The 20,947-nt window shown below is 31.1% G+C and overlaps 1 protein-coding gene across 3 annotated transcripts; it reads left to right on the top strand.

The window, feature by feature from the left end:
- Positions 1–1,962: 1,962 nt before the first annotated feature.
- LOC114732984 (vicianin hydrolase) lies at positions 1,963–14,527 on the top strand. 3 transcript variants are annotated; one of them, XM_028920429.1, is made up of 13 exons: positions 1,963–2,142; positions 2,299–2,368; positions 2,516–2,574; positions 10,954–11,029; positions 11,141–11,212; positions 11,319–11,406; positions 11,514–11,766; positions 12,006–12,121; positions 12,479–12,696; positions 12,811–12,842; positions 13,562–13,664; positions 13,797–13,905; positions 14,188–14,527. In XM_028920429.1, the coding sequence occupies exons 1-13, from the start codon at positions 1,963–1,965 to the stop codon at positions 14,354–14,356; spliced, it is 1,545 nt and encodes a 514-aa protein (XP_028776262.1). In that variant the 3' UTR covers positions 14,357–14,527. The 3 variants fall into 3 exon arrangements, with proteins under 3 accessions (XP_028776262.1, XP_028776325.1, XP_028776386.1); XM_028920492.1 differs by lacking the exons at positions 10,954–11,029; positions 11,141–11,212; positions 11,319–11,406; ... (5 more) ...; positions 13,797–13,905; positions 14,188–14,527 and adding exons at positions 2,837–2,912; positions 3,040–3,111; positions 3,295–3,382; ... (5 more) ...; positions 6,410–6,518; positions 7,028–7,283; XM_028920553.1 differs by lacking the exons at positions 1,963–2,142; positions 2,299–2,368; positions 2,516–2,574 and adding exons at positions 10,066–10,161; positions 10,313–10,382; positions 10,789–10,847.
- Positions 14,528–20,947: the final 6,420 nt, after the last annotated feature.

Here is a 20,947-nt window from a genome sequence, read left to right as displayed (position 1 = left end):
TAAAAACAATTCCAAGTACTAGGCACTCCTTCATTGATACTTCCAGAGTATTTAAGCATCTTATCACTTTTAGTATCTATTAAGACAATACTTTGTGTTCAGTAACTTATATTTATTATTTATTATGTCAAGTTTTTATGTGACATATAATTATGTATTTTATTTTTAAAGTATTATCATTGAATTATAAGTTTATATTAAAAAAAAAAAGACACATGTGAAGAACTTATAATAGCAAATATAAAAAATTTGATTTAAGTATTTTTGGTATATGTATATTTATATGCACATGGTAGTTGACCGATGGAGAATTCTCTCGCAAGTTTGATCAATTAATTATGGCCACACATGATAAGTTATGGGGAGAAGCAATAATAAATCTTTTAAAAAAATTTAATTATCAAAAAATTTTATAACATATGACTATTCTGAATATATTATCATTTTTCTAGTCTAAAACTTGTCAATACTCACTTTCTATTGTTCTATTTGTCAATAGATTTTAGAATAATTAAAATTTTTTTGAGACCAATTGTAATTCTCCCTAAGTTTGTCCTATTAGAAAACATTTCTATAGATCTGACGTGGAAAAAACTGAAAATATATAATAATAATTTACAGTTGTACAATTTTAATAATTTAAAATTATTTAATTTATATATATTTTAAATAAAATTATAATATTATTTATTTTCATAAAATATTAAATTACGCGCCTTAGATGTGATGATGGTGATGGAAAAGGACGGCAGAAGAGAGAATCTTTCTCCGCCAAATGAAATTTGAAAAAATTGTAAATAAGACCCCCTAATATGTAAAATTATGATTTAAGATCCTAAATTTAAAAAATAGCAAATAAAGACCTGATTCTACTTTTGTAAATATGAAATCATAGTGAAATGTTTGAAATGCCCATCAACTAAATGACAAGCTGAATTTGGAAAATGACAAATTAATTTTAGTGAATGACAACTTTAATAGACCAAATCATAACTTAGCTGAGGATATGTCAAATGACGAGTTGATTATGAAAAATAACAAGTTTACTTTAACAAATGATAATTTCAGTAGATCAAATCACAATTTGACTAAGAGGCATTTTAGACATTTCATCATGATTTTATATTTGCAAAAGTGGAACCTAGTCCTTATCTACTATTTTCCATATTTAGAATCCCAAATTATAATTTTACATATTAGGAAGTCTTTATTTGTAATTTTTTCATGAAATTTTCTCTTCTGCAAAAAGATAACTATTGCAATAAGGGTGATCAGACCTAGGAAATTGTGCTTCTTTCTTTTTGGATTTTAAAATATTAGTTACTAAAAAAATAATAAATATTAAAATTTACTGAAGCATTATAAATGATGTTAAAAATAACGTAAAATTATCAAATGACACTTAATTGAACCTTACATGAATAACCTATATATATATATATATATATATAAATAAGAGTCTTCAAAACACAATACAAAGAGTGATTGTACAGAAAGAGATAAGTTCTCAAAATATAGTGTAGCGAATAATTGTTCAAATGAACAATGAGAAAAAGAGTGCTACGCAGCCACATTTTGAGGGTATAGTCTTTTTTTAAATAATTTGTTATCCATACAACATTTAAATAGGTATCATTTGGTAAGTTCATATATAGTACTCTGTCAGTTTTAAATATAAAATCTTTTTTGTTGTATAAATTATACTACAAAAAGAGTCTTATATTTATAATTGGAGGAGTAGATTTTAATACCATTACGCTTTCAAGGACTAAATTTTTAAGATAAACTAAATTCAGAAACCAAAACTAAGGGTTTGAAATTCAAAAAACCAAAGTCAAAATAAACTTAAATTTAAAGGATAAAAAATTATATTAATGCAACAGTAAATTAGAAAATTACATTATCCTTCGGCACTTTAAATAGAAGTGAGCGTTGAAGCATTTGAATGGCAAAGAGGAGATAATGAAAATGGCAAGCGTAAGAAATAATGTAGCGTTGAGCTTCGTCTTCGTCTTCCTTTCCTTCTTCGTGTTGCTGCTGAGAGGCACAGAGAGTGCTAAGCCAAGTCATTATTCTGTGCCTTTCAATAGAACCCTTTTCCCTCCTTCCTTCATCTTCGGTGCTGGTTCTGCTGCGTACCAGGTTTCTCTTTTTCATTATCATCAAAATGCCTCCATTGATTAATTCTCTTCCTCATCTCTTAAGCCTTTTCTCTACAAAGTTGTATGAAATACTATAATTATTTATTACTATACTTTTCCCCACTTTTTGTTGTTGAGTTACATCATGATGATTCAGTCAGAAGGAGCAGTAAATATCGATGGACGAGGACTAAGCATATGGGACACTTTCACTAAGCAACACCCAGGTGTGTGTGTGTATATATAGACACACACATTCACAAGAACTTAACTGTTCATAACTTGTGAATATGTATGTATGTATGTATGAAAGAATAGTATGTAAATGTAAGCCAAGAAATAATGCTAACCGGAGAGTTCATTTTGATATACAGAAAAGATTACGGATCGGAGTAATGGTGATGTTGCAGAGGACTTTTATCATCGATACAGGGTACGTATGTGCTCATTGTTATATATATATATATATATATATATATATAGTTTAAATAATGTAGAATTGATGTGAAGCTTCAAGAATTGAACATAATTACCAAAAATTCCCAATGACAACATATACAATAGCATGTAATAACAAGTTCTGATATTAAAAATAATAAATACTGGAGACTTCTTAATAATTTTCTTTGCATGGGACCTCGCTTGCCATTGGAAATGATGTTGGTGATTGTGATAATGGCACATTAATTGTACAGAGTGACATACAATTAATGAAGGAGATAGGGTTGGACTCTTTTAGATTCTCCATCTCATGGTCCAGAATATTCCCCAGTAAGTACTTATACTAGTATATGTTTAATGGTTATACAATTATTTGCATCTTTCGACATTATAATAAACTTGGAAGTGATAATTGCACAAATTAATGAAAACTTGTTTTATATATATATATGCGCAGAGGGGAAAGGCACAGTCAATTATTTGGGAGTTAGCTTCTACAATAATCTCATCAATGAGCTCCTTTCAAATGGTTAACCTCTCTCTCTCTCTCTCTCGGGCTTCTTCAATTATATATATATATATATTGAAAAATAATTATATATATATATATATATATATATATGTCTGAGTTTTTATCTGAGCTAACTTTACTATCAAATTTTTTTTGTAAACCAAACAAGTCTAAACCCACAGCATGTTATTGCATCCACAGGAATAAAACCTTTTGTGACTCTCTTTCATTTTGATCTTCCCCAAGCCTTAGAAGATGAGTATGGTGGATTTCTCAGTCCTAAAATAGTGTAAGTCATATTAATGATCGATTAAAATTATTACCGATCAATAAAATATATATCCTAATGAAGTCAATTTTTTATGTCATTATTTTTTCCCCTAATGTAATTGATATTTAAATATATGATGATCTAGGGGGGACTTCTATGAATATGCTGATTTCTGCTTCAAAACTTTTGGTGATCGTGTTAAGCATTGGGCTACTTTGAATGAACCCTATGGGTACAGCAAAAATGGCTACGACACTGGCAGCTTCCCGCCGGGAAGATGTTCTAACTATGTCGGAAACTGCACCTCCGGCAACTCCGCCACCGAGCCCTATCTCGTCACCCACCATTTTCTTCTTGCTCACGCCGCTGTTGTCAGATTATACAAAACCAAATATCAGGTTTCATTAAAAACAAATAAATTACAGCAGCAATGGAACTTGGCGTCTCTGCGTGTTCTTTTTCAATGAATTGACGTATCTTGTTGTGTCTTTTTGTGTGTATTCTGTATTGGGAACAGAGATACCAGAAGGGGGAAATTGGAATCACATTAGTGACACACTGGATGGAGCCAAAAACAAACTCTCCTGCCAATCGTCAAGCTGCAAGTCGAGTTCTGGATTTTTGGTTGGGATGGTATGCATATACTCCCTATTCTTATTTACAGCGCAGAAAGAGAATGATTTTTTTGATCATATTTATAGAAGAAAGTGAAATAAATTTTTCATATGAATATTTATAAATTACTTGTACTCTAAGTTCGCAAACCACGAAATACATTAAATTGATAATTTTTTTACATTTGCTTTTTTTTTGTTGAAGAAAGTGCATTAAAAATATATTTTATATTTTCTCTTACCTGTTCACTTTGTCTATCTATGCATTTATTAAGTTAACAGTGATAAAATTAGAAAAACTTATTAATTACCCTCTAAATGACTTATGTTTAGACAAATTTTTTTCCCTACAAGTGACTTATAAATAGAAACAGAGTGGTATATAATTTTACCATTTTTTATTACTATGTTGAATTTATTCTCAGAGGATATAATGTATATTAATGTGGTGTTTGGATAAAAACCAAATCATAATTTTAAAAAAGATTTTACGATATATAAAGTAAATATTTGATTTGAGTTTATTTGAGTTTTATTTAGATTTGTGTGAGAATATTTTTCAAAAATGCTTTTCAGTGGATCCAAACACAAACACTCCCTAAATAGGGATAAAATTGAAAATTTGTTTAATTTTAGGAAAAATTTAACGAAGTTTAAAAATTTTCTCTATATATGTAAAACTTGATGGAAGTAACTTGTAAATATGATTACAGAAGTAGAGTGTAACTAATATCAATTTATCTTAGTATAAAAAAAAATCAATTCATCTCATTTATTTTTTCCCCCTTCGATTTTCTCTGTTTGGACGAAGTGAGGAATGGGAAGTGAAGAAAATGGACGAAAGGGAAAAAAGTGGGGAAATGAAGAAGAATAGGAAATTAATATGTAATTTCACAACCAAAATAATACTCAGAGAAACCTTCGAGACAGTTTTAGAAAACTGATTTTCTCCACAAAATCTCTTCACTTTTAAAAGAGAAAGCTTTAGGGAAGAAATTAACCATGTTGGTCTTATGCCTGGTTTAATTTTTCCCTCCGCTTCTTTCCATCCTGCTTTTTCTTTTTCTATCCAAACACATGGTTAATAATTTCTGTGTTTCAAGCAATAATTGATGTGTGTGCAGGTATGCTGATCCCATTACATATGGAGATTATCCAAAGAGCATGAGATCTATAGTGGGAAATAGACTTCCAAAATTCACAAAAGCAGAATCAGAAATGCTGAAAGGATCTTATGATTTTATTGGGATAAATTATTATACCACCCAATATGTAGAAAATGCTCCCTTATCCAGCAATGTTAATCGCAGCTACTCTTCTGATGCGCAAGCCAGTTTCTCTAGTAATTTAATTAACCTAATCATCATTAATTAATTTCCCATCACTCAAAGACAATTATTATGTTATTTTATATTCACTATCAAACATCACTTTAATAAACGTCATTTTTCTTTTGATTTCAGCTTCGAGAAATGGCTTCCCTGTTGGTACTCCGGTATATTATATTCTTCTTCCTCTTTTCTCATTCCTTTAGATTTAGATGACAGACATATAAGTTAATTATTTGAAAGGTTAAACTTTTTTAATTGTCATTATTATAAACTTCCGTCTTTCTTTCTTTTTGTTCTTTTTTCCAAATAAACTTCCTTCATACTCTTTATTCAGTTGCGCGTTGTGAAATTGTATAAATAGTACCTTGATCTTCATTTCGAACACTTTTTATATGTATACATATAAAGCTAATCAAAGTGTTTAAAAGTAGTGCTAGAGATGAGTTAAACTTATACTAATCCAACCCATTTTACCCGTCTAGAATTGTAGGTTGGGTTGGTTAAAATGCAACCCTACACAACCCTCAAACCCTAATGGATCAACCCGTAATATGTAGGTTGGTCCACACATTCCCAGCTTTCTAAAATTAAGAAGTGTTCCTAATAGGGTTTGGGTTTAATAAAAGAAACTAATTCCTCACAATCTAATGATTCAGCTTTCTATTGAGAGATGTACCAATATTTAATACCTGATAGTACTTCAATTGGATTGTTTTTAATAAAAAGATACTTTTCTTAATCGAAAAATGCATACGTAGTGGTATGAGCGATTAACCTTAGCAACTTTAATAAAGAAGAAAGTTTTGGATGGCTTTGCAGACGGCATTGAGTTGGCTTTATATATATCCCAAGGGACTCCATCAGCTTTTGTTGTACGTAAAGCACAAATACAGTGACCCACCCATTTACATCAATGAAAATGGTAAGCAAAATTATTGATCCCACCTGAATTATTGTCCTTTATTTACAATAACCTTAAAAAATTTCTTTCGCCTATCTGTAAGTTCATTTTATTATATATATATATATATATATATATATATATATAAGATAGCCTTAAAATTATTAATATATAACTCTTGTTACGTTGAAAATTTCAGGAGTTGCTCAAGTAAACAATGCATCTATACCGGTGAAAGAAGCCATCAAGGATGGAATCAGAATTAGATATTATGATGCCCATCTCAGATATCTTCTTCAAGCTATCAAGTGGGTTCTCACATATATTATTACAACAAATAATTATTACAAGAAATATTTAAATCAATTGTATCCCAAAAAGGTATAATTAAGTAAGGCAAAATCCCACTTAAATTAAATTAAGCTAAAATACCATAATTCAGATTTATACCTCTGCATTTTTAATAAATTCCCACTTAAATGTGGTCATTTAACTTGATTTTGAAATTTCTATTTAGTCCTTTTAGCATTATTAGGAATTTAGATTTTGGTGTTTGGACTGGATTTAATTGAAAATTTTCCATTAATTAATTGATATATGTCCTTCCGCAAAACATCACATATAGATTGAGTAAATTTTGATTAGTTTTTTTTTCCTGAAAGTATACCCATTTCTATTTTAATTTACATTTTTTGAAAACAATAAGTACAAATTTTAATTTTAATTTGTAATAGTTAAAATAAGACATTTGTTTCGTAAAATAAAAATTAAATTAATGCAAAACTCATCTAAATTTTGAATGGCTATGCATGTGCAGGGACGGAGTGAAGGTGAAGGGATACTATGCATGGTCGTTCTTTGATGACTTCGAGTGGGATGCTGGCTACACCGTTCGATTCGGAATCATTTACGTAGATTTCAAGAACAATCTCAAAAGATATATGAAGTACTCTGCTTATTGGCTCAAGATGTTCCTCCTCCGTTGAGTTCCTTCACCACAATAATAACTCTGCTCTTCAGATTCTCCACCATATCTCCTACATAATAAATTAATGGTTGGACTGGGAGATAAAATGTGACTTTAGTTCTTAAGATCAGATCACAAGAAGTTAATTAGTTAGTTAGACTCTAAATACAAGGGTCTTATTGTGATTAATAAAAGATTATTATCTATTACTCCCTCCGTTCCTTATTATAAGAGACGAATAACCGAATTACGTTGATCAAAAAACAGTTAAAATTAGTTAAGAACAATGAATGTGTAAAAAGTATATTTTTTTTCTCAAAAATACCCTCATTAATAAGGAGAGAGAGCATGAGAGAGAACAATAGTAAATTCTTAAAAGAAAGAGAAGTGGGAAGGAGAGAGAGTGTGAGTTGGAGACAATAAATATGGGTAAAATAGGAAATTAACACAAAAAAATAGAGACAACTTTTAAGTGTCTCTTATATTTAGGAACATGCTATAAGCATCAAATGTCTCTTATAATAAGGAACGGAAGGAGTATCTTCTGTTTCCCTTCTTATGGGTGTGCGTTTTTTTTTTTTTTTTTGGTTTAAGCACAGGCATGTATGAATTTCTTGTAGTGATGATTCCAATGCTTTGTTTTACTAATTACTAGTAGTTTATTACTTTGTTTTATGGATATTATTCATAGAATTTTAAGCAATTGGGCCCGCCAAAAAATAAAGCACCAAAAACATGAATGACTTGGCCCATCAATCCAATCAAGGGAAGAAAACGCACACAAACTTCATTTTCCAACGACATGTGCCCTCACCTGCTCCACGGGTGTCGCCTCGTATTCGTATATGCTCTCACTAGTAGAAAAATGACAACTTTCATCCCACAGGGCCCACCATTTTCTGAGTTTTGCAAGATTCCGGCACTTCCCCGTTCACTCCCCTTCTCCCTGATCCTTATTTATGACTATTTTCCATGGACTGCATTGATTATAAATATCTTCTAATTTTTCAAAAAACCTTCTATCTTTGGTTTTTAATATAAGATTTTATTTAGATTTTATTTTAATTCTAAATATAAGATCTTAATATACTTTGCTTTTCATATTTATCTACTTTTTTTTTCAAAATAGTCCTTGTAGTAATGGTAGTTCTAGTTAATACACTTGATTAATAAGAGTATTCTAGGAAAAATAACACTTATTTATTACAAATAATTAACTTAACAAACTTTTTTAATCTATTCAAATTGGTCAACTAACTTTTATATTAAGGACCGAAGGTAATATTATCTAAAATTCAAAAGGGGTTAATGCAAATTTTAGTCCTTTAAATTTACTTTCATTTTGATTTTGGTTCCTCAAATTTAAAATAATAAGTTTTGGTCTTTCAATTTTTTTTTCATTTAAAACATTAGTCTCTATAATTTAATGAAAATTTGGATCATTTTGCTTCTTAAAGAATCGAAGCCTATAGTTTGAAATTTGAGGAACCAAAATCAAAATAAGGCTAAATTCAAAAACCAAATATTATACTAACCAATTTAACATCCACATATTCTATTAAATCTGGACACAAGTATTCAAAAAAAAAAAAACCTGGACACAATAATCACGCTTCAATATAAAATTACGTTGTTCAAGTCGATCGCGATTACTAAACTCGTAAACAGCGTGACATTTAATTAGCAGACACCTAACATTCAAGTTGACTTCTGAACGGGCACTAATTTTTTTAATCATTTAAAAATTTATGAAAGAAAACTTAGGCACGAAATATATGAAGTATTGTTTCAATTGGCATGGAACATATTTTTAATAGTTTTCTGGCATTATTTTATAATATTCAAAATAAATATATATTTTAAATTCTTATCTTTTCTATACTCAAATATTTTCCAAACATGTTTTTAAAATTAAAATTTTTGCATGCTTAATCTAACCTTGAAACATAACCTTAATCAGATTTGATTAAATATAATCGCTAAAAAGTTCTACAATAAATGAGAGGTATAAACCTGTTCTTATTTTTTATGCTAAAACTTGTCATTACATATTACTCATTTATTGTAAAATTTTTAGGTGAGTGGTTATTTTTTGGGATCTCGTAATGATTTTCCCAATATAATGTATTTATATACAGATTGCAGTAGTGACCAGAGGAGTTTTCTCTCACGCACCTAACGTGATCAATTAATTATTGCCACTCACAATATTATTTTATACACTATCGGGACAGATTTCTTCGGATCTGACTTGTTTGCCGACAACATGATCATTCGGAGAAGCCAAATCAAAGAAGTAACTGATCAGAAGAAAATTGATAATCATTTACCTATAAAAAGCAAAATCACTAAATTATGGGGCAAGTTAATAGTGTATCTGACGTAGATCCAATAGCCAAAACAAAAACATTAAAAAAAAAGAAAGAAAAAAAAGGAGAAGATGATATTGTTTGATAATATTATATGTTATGAGAAGGAGCCCATTTCAAAAGACTAATACGTTATGTGGCAAAAAAATTTTGAATATATAAACAACACTTTATTTGTGAAGCTCCGTGATGTGAGACTCATAACATCAAATATATAGACATAATTTAGATTGTCAATATGTAGAGATAAGATAATAAGATATAAATTATATGTAAAAAAGAGGGATTTTGTAAAAGATAATGACAACAATATTGCATTATTGGTGATAAGACTGTGCGGTATCGTTATTGGTGAAGAAACTACTGAAATACGCTATCCTTCGGAACTTTAAATAGAAGTGAGTGTTGAAGCATTTGAATGGCAAAGAAGAGATAATGAAATTAATGGCAAACAGGAGAAATAATGTAGTGTTGAGCTTCGTCTTCTTCTTTTTCTTCTTCGTGTTGCTGCCGAGAGGCACAGAGAGTGCTAAGCCAGGTCATTATTCTGTGCCTTTCAATAGAACCCTTTTCCCTCCTTCCTTCATTTTCGGTGCTGGTTCCGCTGCTTACCAGGTTTCTCTTTTTCATTATCATCAAAATGCCTCCATTAATTCTCTTCTTCATTTCTTAAGTCTTTTCTCTACAAACTTGTATGAAATACTTTATCATAATTTGTCATATTTTCCCTCACTTTTTGTTGTTGAATTACATTATGATGATTCAGTCAGAAGGAGCAGCAAATAATGATGGAAGAGGACTAAGCATATGGGACACCTTCACTAGGCAACACCCAGGTCTCCATATACACACACACAGACATATTTTTCTTTCATTAGTTACCACAAATTCATAGGAAGCTAAGTCTACTTTCAGTATTTAATATAAGAACGAGATAACTAATTTAGCAATATTAAAAAAATTAGTTAGGTTAGTCATTTGTAACAAATATGTGTTACTTTTCTTAAATTAGCTTATTTATTCATATACATTGAAACTACACTTGAGTGAAAATACCTTACAATCAATAGGGATATTTTTGAGTACACATTATAAATTTGAGAGGCAAAGTGGATTAAAGTCTTATATTTATGACCACCAACTAATTCTTATATTTAGGACACAAGATGATATATGAAAGAATAATACTTAACGTGTCCCAAGAAATTATGCTAACGAAAGAAATTATATTTTGATGTACAGAGAAGATTATGGATCAGAGTAATGGTGATGTTGCAGATGATTTTTATCATCGATACAAGGTGCATATATAAATGTTCAATTTTATTTATATATATATGCAGTCACAAATAAATTAAAAATTGATGACGTTGTTGACGATTGTGAATATTGGCATGTTAATTGCAGAGTGACATCAAATTAATGAAGAAGATCGGGTTGGACTCCTTCAGGTTTTCGATCTCATGGTCTAGAATATTCCCAAGTATGTGCTTAATTATGTTTTCAATAGTCATGCAATAATTTGCATCTTACGACGTTAATGTTAAAACTTGAAAGTGATTTGCACAGATTAACTTGTTTAAGTTATGTGCAGAGGGGAAAGGAACAGTCAATTATTTGGGGGTTAAGTTCTACAATAACCTCATCAATGAGCTTCTTTCTAATGGTCAACTTCTCTGCCTCTATCTCTCTTTTTCTAAGGTCTCTTTAATTATTATTATTATAATAATAACAACAAATCTGAGCTAACTCACATATTATTGCATATATAGGATTAAAACCTTTTGTGACTCTCTTTCACTTTGATCTTCCTCAAGCCTTAGAAGATGAATACGGTGGATTTCTTAGTCCTAAAATAGTGTGAGTCATACTAATTAATTAAACTTATAATTATCTATAACTATCCAAATAAAGTAATTTTTCCCTAATTTAATTGGTGTGTGTGTGTGTGTGTGTGTCTGATGTAGGGGGGACTTTCGTGATTATGCTGACTTTTGTTTCAAAACTTTTGGTGATCGAGTTAAGCACTGGGTTACTTTGAACGAACCCTTTGGGTATAGCAACAATGGCTACAACACAGGCAGTTTCGCGCCGGGAAGATGTTCTAACTATGTCGGAAACTGCACCTCCGGCAACTCTGCCACCGAGCCCTATCTCGTCGGCCACCACTTGCTTCTGGCCCACGGTGCTGCCGTCAGTTTATACAAGGCCAAATATCAGGTTTCCTTTTTCACTGCAAATAGACTCCTTCACTATTTCTTATTGTGACTTAATTTGTACGCAAAATTATCTTCTTCTTTTTTTGTGAAGGAGTAGTTGTAATGAAAATATTTTTGTATGATCACAAAAAGGAATACAGGCACTTGATTATAAAATATATATATTTATATATATATGTGATGATTGAGTGTATTTTTTAATGAATTTGTGTCATTTTGTGTGTGTTGTATTGGAAACAGAAGTACCAGAAAGGAGAAATTGGAATCACATTAGTGACTCACTGGATGGAGCCAAAAACAAACTCTCCAGCCAATCGTCAAGCTGCAAGTCGAGCTCTCGACTTTTGGTTCGGATGGTATATACTTATCTGGTTTTATATATTATCTCCAACTCTAATTATAAGGCTTTATTTATAATCTATAAATAAAATCTTATAATTAGGACCTAATATAGTATAAGATAGAGAAAGAAAATTTTTTTTATTCCTATTCATAAGTCACAGTATTAAATTTTTTATTTTACCATTTATTTATTAATGTATAGACTTTGTTTTCATAAAATATAGTAGATATATTAAATAGGAATAAAATGTAAAAATTGTTAAATTTTAAGATAGAATTCTTAGTTTAATGAAACATATGCGAAGTGATTTAAATCGTATGTCTATATTTCTAATCTCTGTTATTAAGCGATAATTGATCTGTGTGCATAGGTATGCTGATCCAATTACATTTGGAGATTATCCAAAGAGCATGAGATATATAGTTGGAGATAGACTTCCAAAATTCACAAAAGCAGAATCAGAAATGCTGAAAGGATCATATGATTTTCTTGGGGTGAACTATTACACCACCAATTATGCAGAAAATGCTCCCTTAACCAGTACTGTTAATCGCAGTTTCTCTTCTGATATGCAAGCCACTCTCTCTGGTAATTTAACCTAATCATTAATTAATTTCCCATAAAACTCACAGACATTATGTTGGTTTATGTTCACCGACATAATAACACAAATAAAACTTCATTATTTTCATTTTATTTCAGCCGTGAGAAATGGCGTCCCAGTTGGTACCCCGGTATTATTCTTCCTCATCTTTCATTATTTCTTTAGATGACAGATAAGTTATTCGCCTGTGATTTTACATAGAGATCTGTGAGCCTGAAATCCCAATCCACGAGACGGATTTCAAATCTCACTTCCAGTAACTATGCTTAAATACTAATATTCTGCTACCACTTGAATTTAATATTTCTGTTGTGGTCAACTTTTCGTCTATTAAAAAAATTAAAGAGATAATGCATTTGAAAGGTCAACTGTCATTAAACTTCGAAAAAATCCCAAAAATTACTTCTCAAATTTTAAAATCCCAAATCAAAAATTAATAAGTACAAAAATGTGTTGTCAATTTCTTTTTAAGCATAGTAAATTGCTATTAAAATGTAGTAAACAAAACTAATTTAAAATTTTGAAATTCAAATTTTTTTTTTTGAAATTTTCCCTTAAACTTCCTTCATGCTTTCTTCGATTTCACCTTGTCAAATAATATAGATAGGAGTGCTATTTGTACTTTAACAGCTAATTTCTTTTTTTTTTTAATACAACTATTGGATTGGAATCTTTTCAACCGGGCTGATTTTGCCCACCCTAACCCACGATTAGCCAACTCGCATGATCCATATTCCCATAGCTCTATTTAAAAATAGATGCGATTGATTAAAAAAATGCATGTAGCAGTTAACTGGTAGGCATTCTAAGCAGATTTAACAAAGAAGAAGGTTTTGGATGGTTTTGCAGACAGCATTGAGTTGGCTTTTTATATATCCCAAGGGACTCCATCAACTTTTGTTATATGTAAAGCATAAATACAATAACCCACTCATTTACATCACTGAAAATGGTAAGCTATATTATTGGTCCTGCGTGATTTTTCTTTTATTTATAATTAATAACCTTAAAAACTTTCTTTAATTTCACCTATATGTAAGTTGGTTTTATTTATATCATACATAATTATTGTTGGAATTTTCAGGAGTTGCTCAAGCAAACAATGCATCTATACCAGTGAAAGAAGCCATCAAGGATGGAATCAGAATTAGATATTATGATGCTCATCTCAGATATCTTCTCCGGGCTATCAAGTGAGTTCTCATATCTATGTTACAACAACAAAGAAATCAAGTAATTACTATAAGAAATAGATAAATAAATTTTATCCGCAAAAGGTATAATTAATTAACTGATTATATGTAGATTAAATAAAATTTCATTATTTTTCTGGAATTATACAAATTTCAATTTTAATATACTTTTTTAAAAGACTAAAAATTGTATTGTTATAGTTTAAATAACACTTTTTAAAGTAAAACAAAAATTAAATTATACAATAATACTCATGTGAATTTTTGGATGGATATGGGCAGGGATGGAGTGAAGGTGAAGGGATATTATGCATGGTCATTTTTTGATGACTTCGAGTGGGATGCTGGCTACACCGTTCGATTTGGAATCACTTACGTGGATTTCAAGAACAATCTCAAGAGATATCTCAAATATTCTGCTTATTGGCTCAAGATGTTCCTCCTCCGTTAATTTTCCTCTATCATCATCTACTTCTAATAAATTTCAAATAAAACAAATTAGAAATGGTTGGAGATATAATATGTGATATCTCAGTTGATTAAGATGGCGGGGAATTGATTAGTTGGTTAGACTCTATACATAAGGGTCTGATGGTGTCATATTTAATAAAAATCATCATCTTTTGTTTCTCTTCTTTGCAAAATATTTTTTTTTGCTAGAGGTGTTTTTTATTAGAAATAATCCTATTTAAAACACTATCAGGCACTATCCGCATCTTTCTTAATAGGAATTCGAAAAATAATATTACATTGTAAAAGAACAGCCATTTCCGCTAGGCCCATCCCTTGCTAATTCAAACAATGCTCAACACAGCTATGTGAGCATGCTAAGAAAATTGATAAATAGCCTAATTTCTAACAAAATGAAATGATATCCATTTTACGCAAAAAGAAAAAAGATAGTCCTATTTATTATGTTATAGTATTCCTACTAAATCGTAAATATCAATCCACATATTAGGGGGGATAAATTACCTGAGAAATCTTAGCTGTTCCACATTTACATTCTTTTCATGCTTCCAATATGAAAATTACATTGTTCAAAGTATTAAAAAAATTACATTTCGAAAATAAAATTACGTTATTGTTCAAATCGATCTTCACCACTAAAATCATATGTGTGTCCAAAAAAAATAACCATAAATAATGTGATGTTCAATATAGAGTCAAAGACACGGAACATGCGGTGTGGCTTTTGAATTAATTCAATATAATAATGAGTCAAAAGTACGACAAATGAGAAACGTTTATGCCATAAAACTTAATTGTTCATATATAATAACGTTCACAATATGTGAATATATATCGTTCTAATTTTATGTTGACAGTAAAACATTCACATACCTACCTAATCGAACCTTTAGACATGTAATACATATGTAAAAAGAGAAAATTGCAGAACAAAAAACTTAGAAATAAAAAAAAAATGCAAACAGAGACTTGTTACAATATCAGTATTGGTTTGACAATACTTGATAAGTAAGTGACAACAATTTTTGTGAACGTGTCCCTGTATACAAATTTTTAATTTCTAAGGTTTTCTTTTTTTTTTAACTATTTTCCCTATGTAAAATTGTAAAAAAGTACAATTATATTCTCAATCAGACACGGTTTCCTTCAGACATGATGATGTGGTGCATGAAAACAATGTGATAAAAATTAAAAGAAAGATTTCGAAAACACAAAGAAGAAAACAATGAAAAGAAATGGACATAGACACTAATTAATCATAAGAAATTTTTTTACTAATACTATGTTAGATTCGAGGATTATATATGGTCAGGTCTGATTAGGATGACCATAATTGGTGCCTATATATATAATAATTTTTATATTATAAACATTGCCACGTAATTTCCGAAATGCCCTAAGTTTTGGCAGTTTAAATAGAAGTGCCTCTTGGAGCGCGCCATTGAATTATATAGGAGCAAAAAAGAGAAAAATAGTTAATGTCGAGCATGAGAATTGAAAACCCTGAATTGAAGTCGTGCCACGTCGTCATCATCTTCTTCCTCTTGGTGCTGAGAGACACTGAGAATCGTAAGCCAGGTCATTTTTATGTCCCTTTCAATAGAACTCTGTTTCAATACTGTTCGTTTATTATCATCACATCATTAATTTTCTTCACTTCTTGTTTGATCTTTAAAAATTGTGATGATTTCAGTCAGAAGGAGTGGCAAATATTGAGGGAAGAGGAGCAAGCATATGGGACACCTTCACTAAGGAGCACTCAGGTTCCCTATCTTTCTTCTCTTTTGCACTTCATATCTTATACAGTACTTAGAAAAATGTCAAACTATGTATGCATAAATGCTGCTAACATGTGTGAATAATTTTGGTATACATGTAGAAATAATAAAGATTTTGGATCACAGTAATGGTGCTGTTGCAGAAGATTTTTACCATCGATACAAGGTACAAATTAAATTTCATCACTTTTATTTCATTATTGCTAATATTTTTTGTCTGATCCCCACACTCTGGTTCGAAATATAAGGTTCATTTGAGTGTTTTAGTTTTGTTTTTAAATATAAGGTGTCATTTTCTCTGATCTGCTACATTATTTCTTTTTCTTTCTCATAATACTCATATTTATTAGGAAATTTTCATTCATGTGTATTAAATTTAATCATTAAACGGCAAGGTTATTATTGAAAAAGTGTTCCAAATTGAAGTCTAGCTCTCTGCGTATTAGTTATAGATAAATAAGTTAATTAATTCTTTAGGTATAGGAATAGGTTGATAGGATAACCTTACATTTAAAAGGAAGAATTGCTATAAGATCTCAAAAAAGAAAGATAATTATTAAAAAATCTCATAATAACTGAGTAGCTTTTAATAACAAATCCCAATATAAAAATAATATGTTTTAACTATTCACTTATTGTTGAGATTTTTCATAACAGTAAAGTGTGTAGCTTTCACCCCTCAATGTGAATGTTAGCCCATCAGAGTGCTTCCATCATTGATATTTGCTCTGGCCCTACAAATAAATACTAAATCGTGATTTGTTAACATAAATATGTGGCGGCATGCATGTTGTTGCAGTGTGACATCAAACAGATGAACAGGATAGGATCTGACTCTTTCAGATTCTCCATCTCATGGTCAAGAATATAACACCCTTACGTATTTATACCTTAACCTAAAAAGCTAATTAGTTTTCTCTTTCTCTTATGTATTTGTCTAATTGATGGGGAAAAAAAAGGTATTTAATTGATCTTTTGGAGGTGAGCGGGTCCCACAAATAGGGATGAACAGTTATTTTCTCCTCTCGCTTGAATGATTTTGCCTTTGTCCATTTGCCAAATCCTCTTGGTCTTTTTTTTTTTTTTTCAATTCTAGTTCTCTTTCCATTTTGCTAAAAACAGTGCCGTATGCAAGCAGCGGACAGGTAGCGGAGGATAAATACAGCGGAGGGAAGCCAAACCCTTATTGCATATATACAGGATTAACACCTTTTGTGACTCTCTTCCATTGGGATCTCCCCCAAGCCCTAAAACAAAGTAACACTTTTTTTTTTTTTTAATTAATGTTCTGATCTAGTTAGGGCTTTCATGAGCATGCTGATTTTTGCTTCAAAACTCTTGTTGATCGAGTTAAACATTGGGTTACTTTGAATGAACCCTATGCATCTAGTCCCAACAGCTATAACATCGGCACTTTCACACCGGGAAGATGTTCTAACTTCGTCAGAAACATGCACTTCCGGTGACTCCGCCACGGAGCCGTACCTTGTCGGCCACCACTTGCTTCTTGCTCAAAAGAATTGCAAGCGAACGAACAGTGCAAAGAGTCCCCAGATGCTGCAACTTGTATAATAGCCCTTTACCTTCAACTTCTTCAATGCGATATGGGGCGGGGGATTTATCATGGTCGTCCTCTAAGATTGGTGGGGAACATTCCCACTCAGTATATTCTAACATTGTTAAAACATAAATAGTTCCACTTCTTATGGAACTGGTCTCTGACCATTTTGCCCTATCCCTACCCCTCCTTCTGTTTGACGCCCACCAGCAACAGTGACCACAGCTAGCATGATGGCGGATGGCAACAACTCGGACGAGCATAACGACGGCTGGCGGCGACGACTCTAGTGAGCACGATGATGGACCACGTCTCCTTGGCCGAAGCTCTTAGATTTCTCAAAGGCCCCAACGATGCTCTTGCTGGCGTTGGATCTGGAGTAGAGAGCACAGCGACGGTGACGGAGGAGGAGCAGCGAGGATCTCATCTCCTCTTTTTCTCCATGCCTCCTCACTCACCACCAGATCTCATCTTCTTCCTTTCTCCACGCCTCCTCACTTACCACCACATTTCATCCCCCTTTGATCCCGTCTTCTCCATTCCACTTTCCTGTTCTTCATTTGTGACTGAAGCTTGTGAATCTCAAAATAAAGCTTGCAATATGCAAAGCTGAAGCTTGTGAATCTCCCATCCAAGCTGAAATCACTGGTTCGATGGTGGTTCCTTCCATTGTGCTTTGCATCTGGGGTGGAGGAGACTTTTTTTTTGGTAGGGAGATTTTTTTCCAAGGTCAATTTGGTATTTTCATTTTACTAACGCATATTTCAGTTAAAATTTATATTCCACATCCATGGTTGTACCAAACATGTTTTAAAACTCACTTCCTCTTTCACTTCCAGTACCAATTCCAATTTCAATTCTACTTTCAGTTTCGTCAAAAACTCTTTCTTCATATCAAACAAGGCATTAAAGATTGAGTCACGAAACGTCAAATAGTAAGAATTAAGGACTAAGTTGCAAAGTCGGTAACATGACAGGAATTAATTGATTAATTTTCCTTTAAAGTTGTAATTGCAATATGCAAAGCTGAAGCTTGTGAATCTCCCATTCAAACTGAAATCACTTGTTCGATGGTGGTTCCTTTGATTGTGTTTTGCATATGGTGGTGGAGGAGATTTTTTTTGGCAGGGAGATTTTTATTCCAAGGGCAATTTGGTATTTTTATTTTATTAATGCATATTTCAATTTAAAGTTATATCCCACTTCTATGATTGTACCAAACATGTTTTACAACTTATTTCCTCTTCCACTCCTAATTCTAATTCCACTTCCATCAAAAACTCTTCTATCATATTAAATGGGGCATTTAAGGATTGAGTCAAGAGACGAGTCAAATTATAAGGACTAAGTTACGAACTCAGTAAGATTATAAGGGTTAATTGATTAATTTTTCTTTAAAGATATAATTGCAATTGAACAAAATGAACATAATTTTTTCCAGTTCTTTTAAATCAATGCAAGCATTTGAATATAGGATAGTTACCTTGTGGAATAAATTGATCATAAGCAAGAAATTAAATAAAAAATACCTTACAACTTGTAAATAATATGGGGAAAAATGATTTTTGGTCTTATAGCCTTACAAGTTATGACAAACATTGCTCAAATAACATTTCTACGAAAGAATCATGTTTCAATCTATAAAACAGTTACCTATTAAAATATAAAAATTCGGAAAATAATATAATTACAATATAGGTAATATCTTTTTACTAATGAATCTTAAAAAAGATGGTATATATATGTCGCTTTAAATCCAAATTCTTATGCGCACACGTATCAATTTAGTGTTTGTTTGGATCATAATAGGGTACTCCAAAAGCAATTATTCAAATAATTTTAAATAATTTTCTTTACATATTTACTTTATAAATTACAATTGAAAAATTATTTTTTTAATAATTCTACTGTCATTTCAAACAAATACTAGACTAGAAAATGTGTGTCTTGATTTAAAAAAGAGAAAGAACTGTATGTTTAAAACAAAAAATCAAACACTGTTTATGCCCACACATGAGCTCTCTGTATTTATTTTTTTTTATACAAGAGAGGAAGGCTACCAAAGTTATTTGCGATAAAAAGGTACTTGAGAAGTTTAAGGAAAAATTTTATTAGACTACTATAAGACCAGTACGATAGTGAATGTTAAGCAATAAAGGAAAAACAAAAGTATAAAGTTGGGGTAGCAAAAATGAGGATGTTGAGATAGATGTGTAATTATACAAGAAAAGATAAGATCCGAAACGAAAATATCATAGGAAGAGTCGGTGTGGCACCTATCGTATAGAAATGGTTGAACATCGCTTGAGGTAATTTGGGCATGTGCAGAGAAGGCCATTGGAGGCCCCGATGAGGAGAGTATATCATACAGTATGGAGTTCCATAAAAATGAGCAAAGAAAGGCCGAGAAAAACGCTCAATAAAATCACTGAAAGAGATCTCCTAGTCAACAACATATCTAAAGACTTTGTCATTGATAGAGCATAATAGCGTTGTGTGATTCATGTAGCCAACCCCACCTAGTGAGATAAGGCCTGTTGTTGTTGTTGTTGATACAAAGGAGAGCTAAGCTGGAAAAACCAACTATCGTATTTTATTATCTCTTAAAGATTAAGGGAATTTTTGGGTAGAAACAAAACCATGATTTTAAAAGTGTTTTTACGGTATAAGAAGTAAATATGTAGAAAAATTTACTTGGATTTATAAAAAAGTGTTTTCCAAAAATACTTTTTAGGGTTACCAAACTTTCCCTAACACCAAGTGATTCACATCCCCATTTTAAAACAGGCTTTTAAATATGTGGCCCCACCTCTATCCAGCCCTCGGCTGTTCCGGATCAGATGGCCCAAGTCATTTTTTCATAATTCAAAATCATAAAATATTTAAATCAGCATATCACCAATGTGAATCGTCAATAAAAACGATAGTCTCTCTTATGCTAAATTTAAAAACTTGATAATTGATTTATAGAGATTAAAAAAATAACACTTAAATTAGTTGTTTATAAAAAGATGTATGTTTTATTGTTTTTATGCATGTGAGTTTGATTTATTAATAAAAAAAATGAAATTATAATTCATTGTAGCTATATTATAATATACTCCCTTCTGTTCTTAAGAAGTCTCCTAAAAGGATTTCTTGATTCAAAATATAAGGTGTCATAAAGAAGTATCCAATAATTTTTTTAAAAACATTTTGCCTGTAAAATTCTGTCGACTTGTTTACGAATTGTGAG

This window comes from Neltuma alba, unplaced genomic scaffold (assembly GCF_004799145.2).
Source record: "Neltuma alba isolate B1F8T4 unplaced genomic scaffold, ASM479914v2 tig00000410_pilon, whole genome shotgun sequence".
Classification (NCBI taxonomy): domain Eukaryota; kingdom Viridiplantae; phylum Streptophyta; class Magnoliopsida; order Fabales; family Fabaceae; genus Neltuma; species Neltuma alba.
This window is presented reverse-complemented; position numbering and strand designations above follow the sequence as displayed.

Excerpts from the sequence above, each read along its gene's own strand:
- LOC114732984 (XM_028920429.1), top strand. The coding sequence starts at position 1,963 with ATGAAAATGGCAAGCGTAAGAAATAATGTAGCGTTGAGCTTCGTCTTC. Across the intron at positions 11,030-11,140 it reads ATGGTCTAGAATATTCCCAA|AGGGGAAAGGAACAGTCAAT; the intron begins GTATGTGCTTAA and ends AGTTATGTGCAG. Across the intron at positions 13,906-14,187 it reads TATCTTCTCCGGGCTATCAA|GGATGGAGTGAAGGTGAAGG; the intron begins GTGAGTTCTCAT and ends GGATATGGGCAG.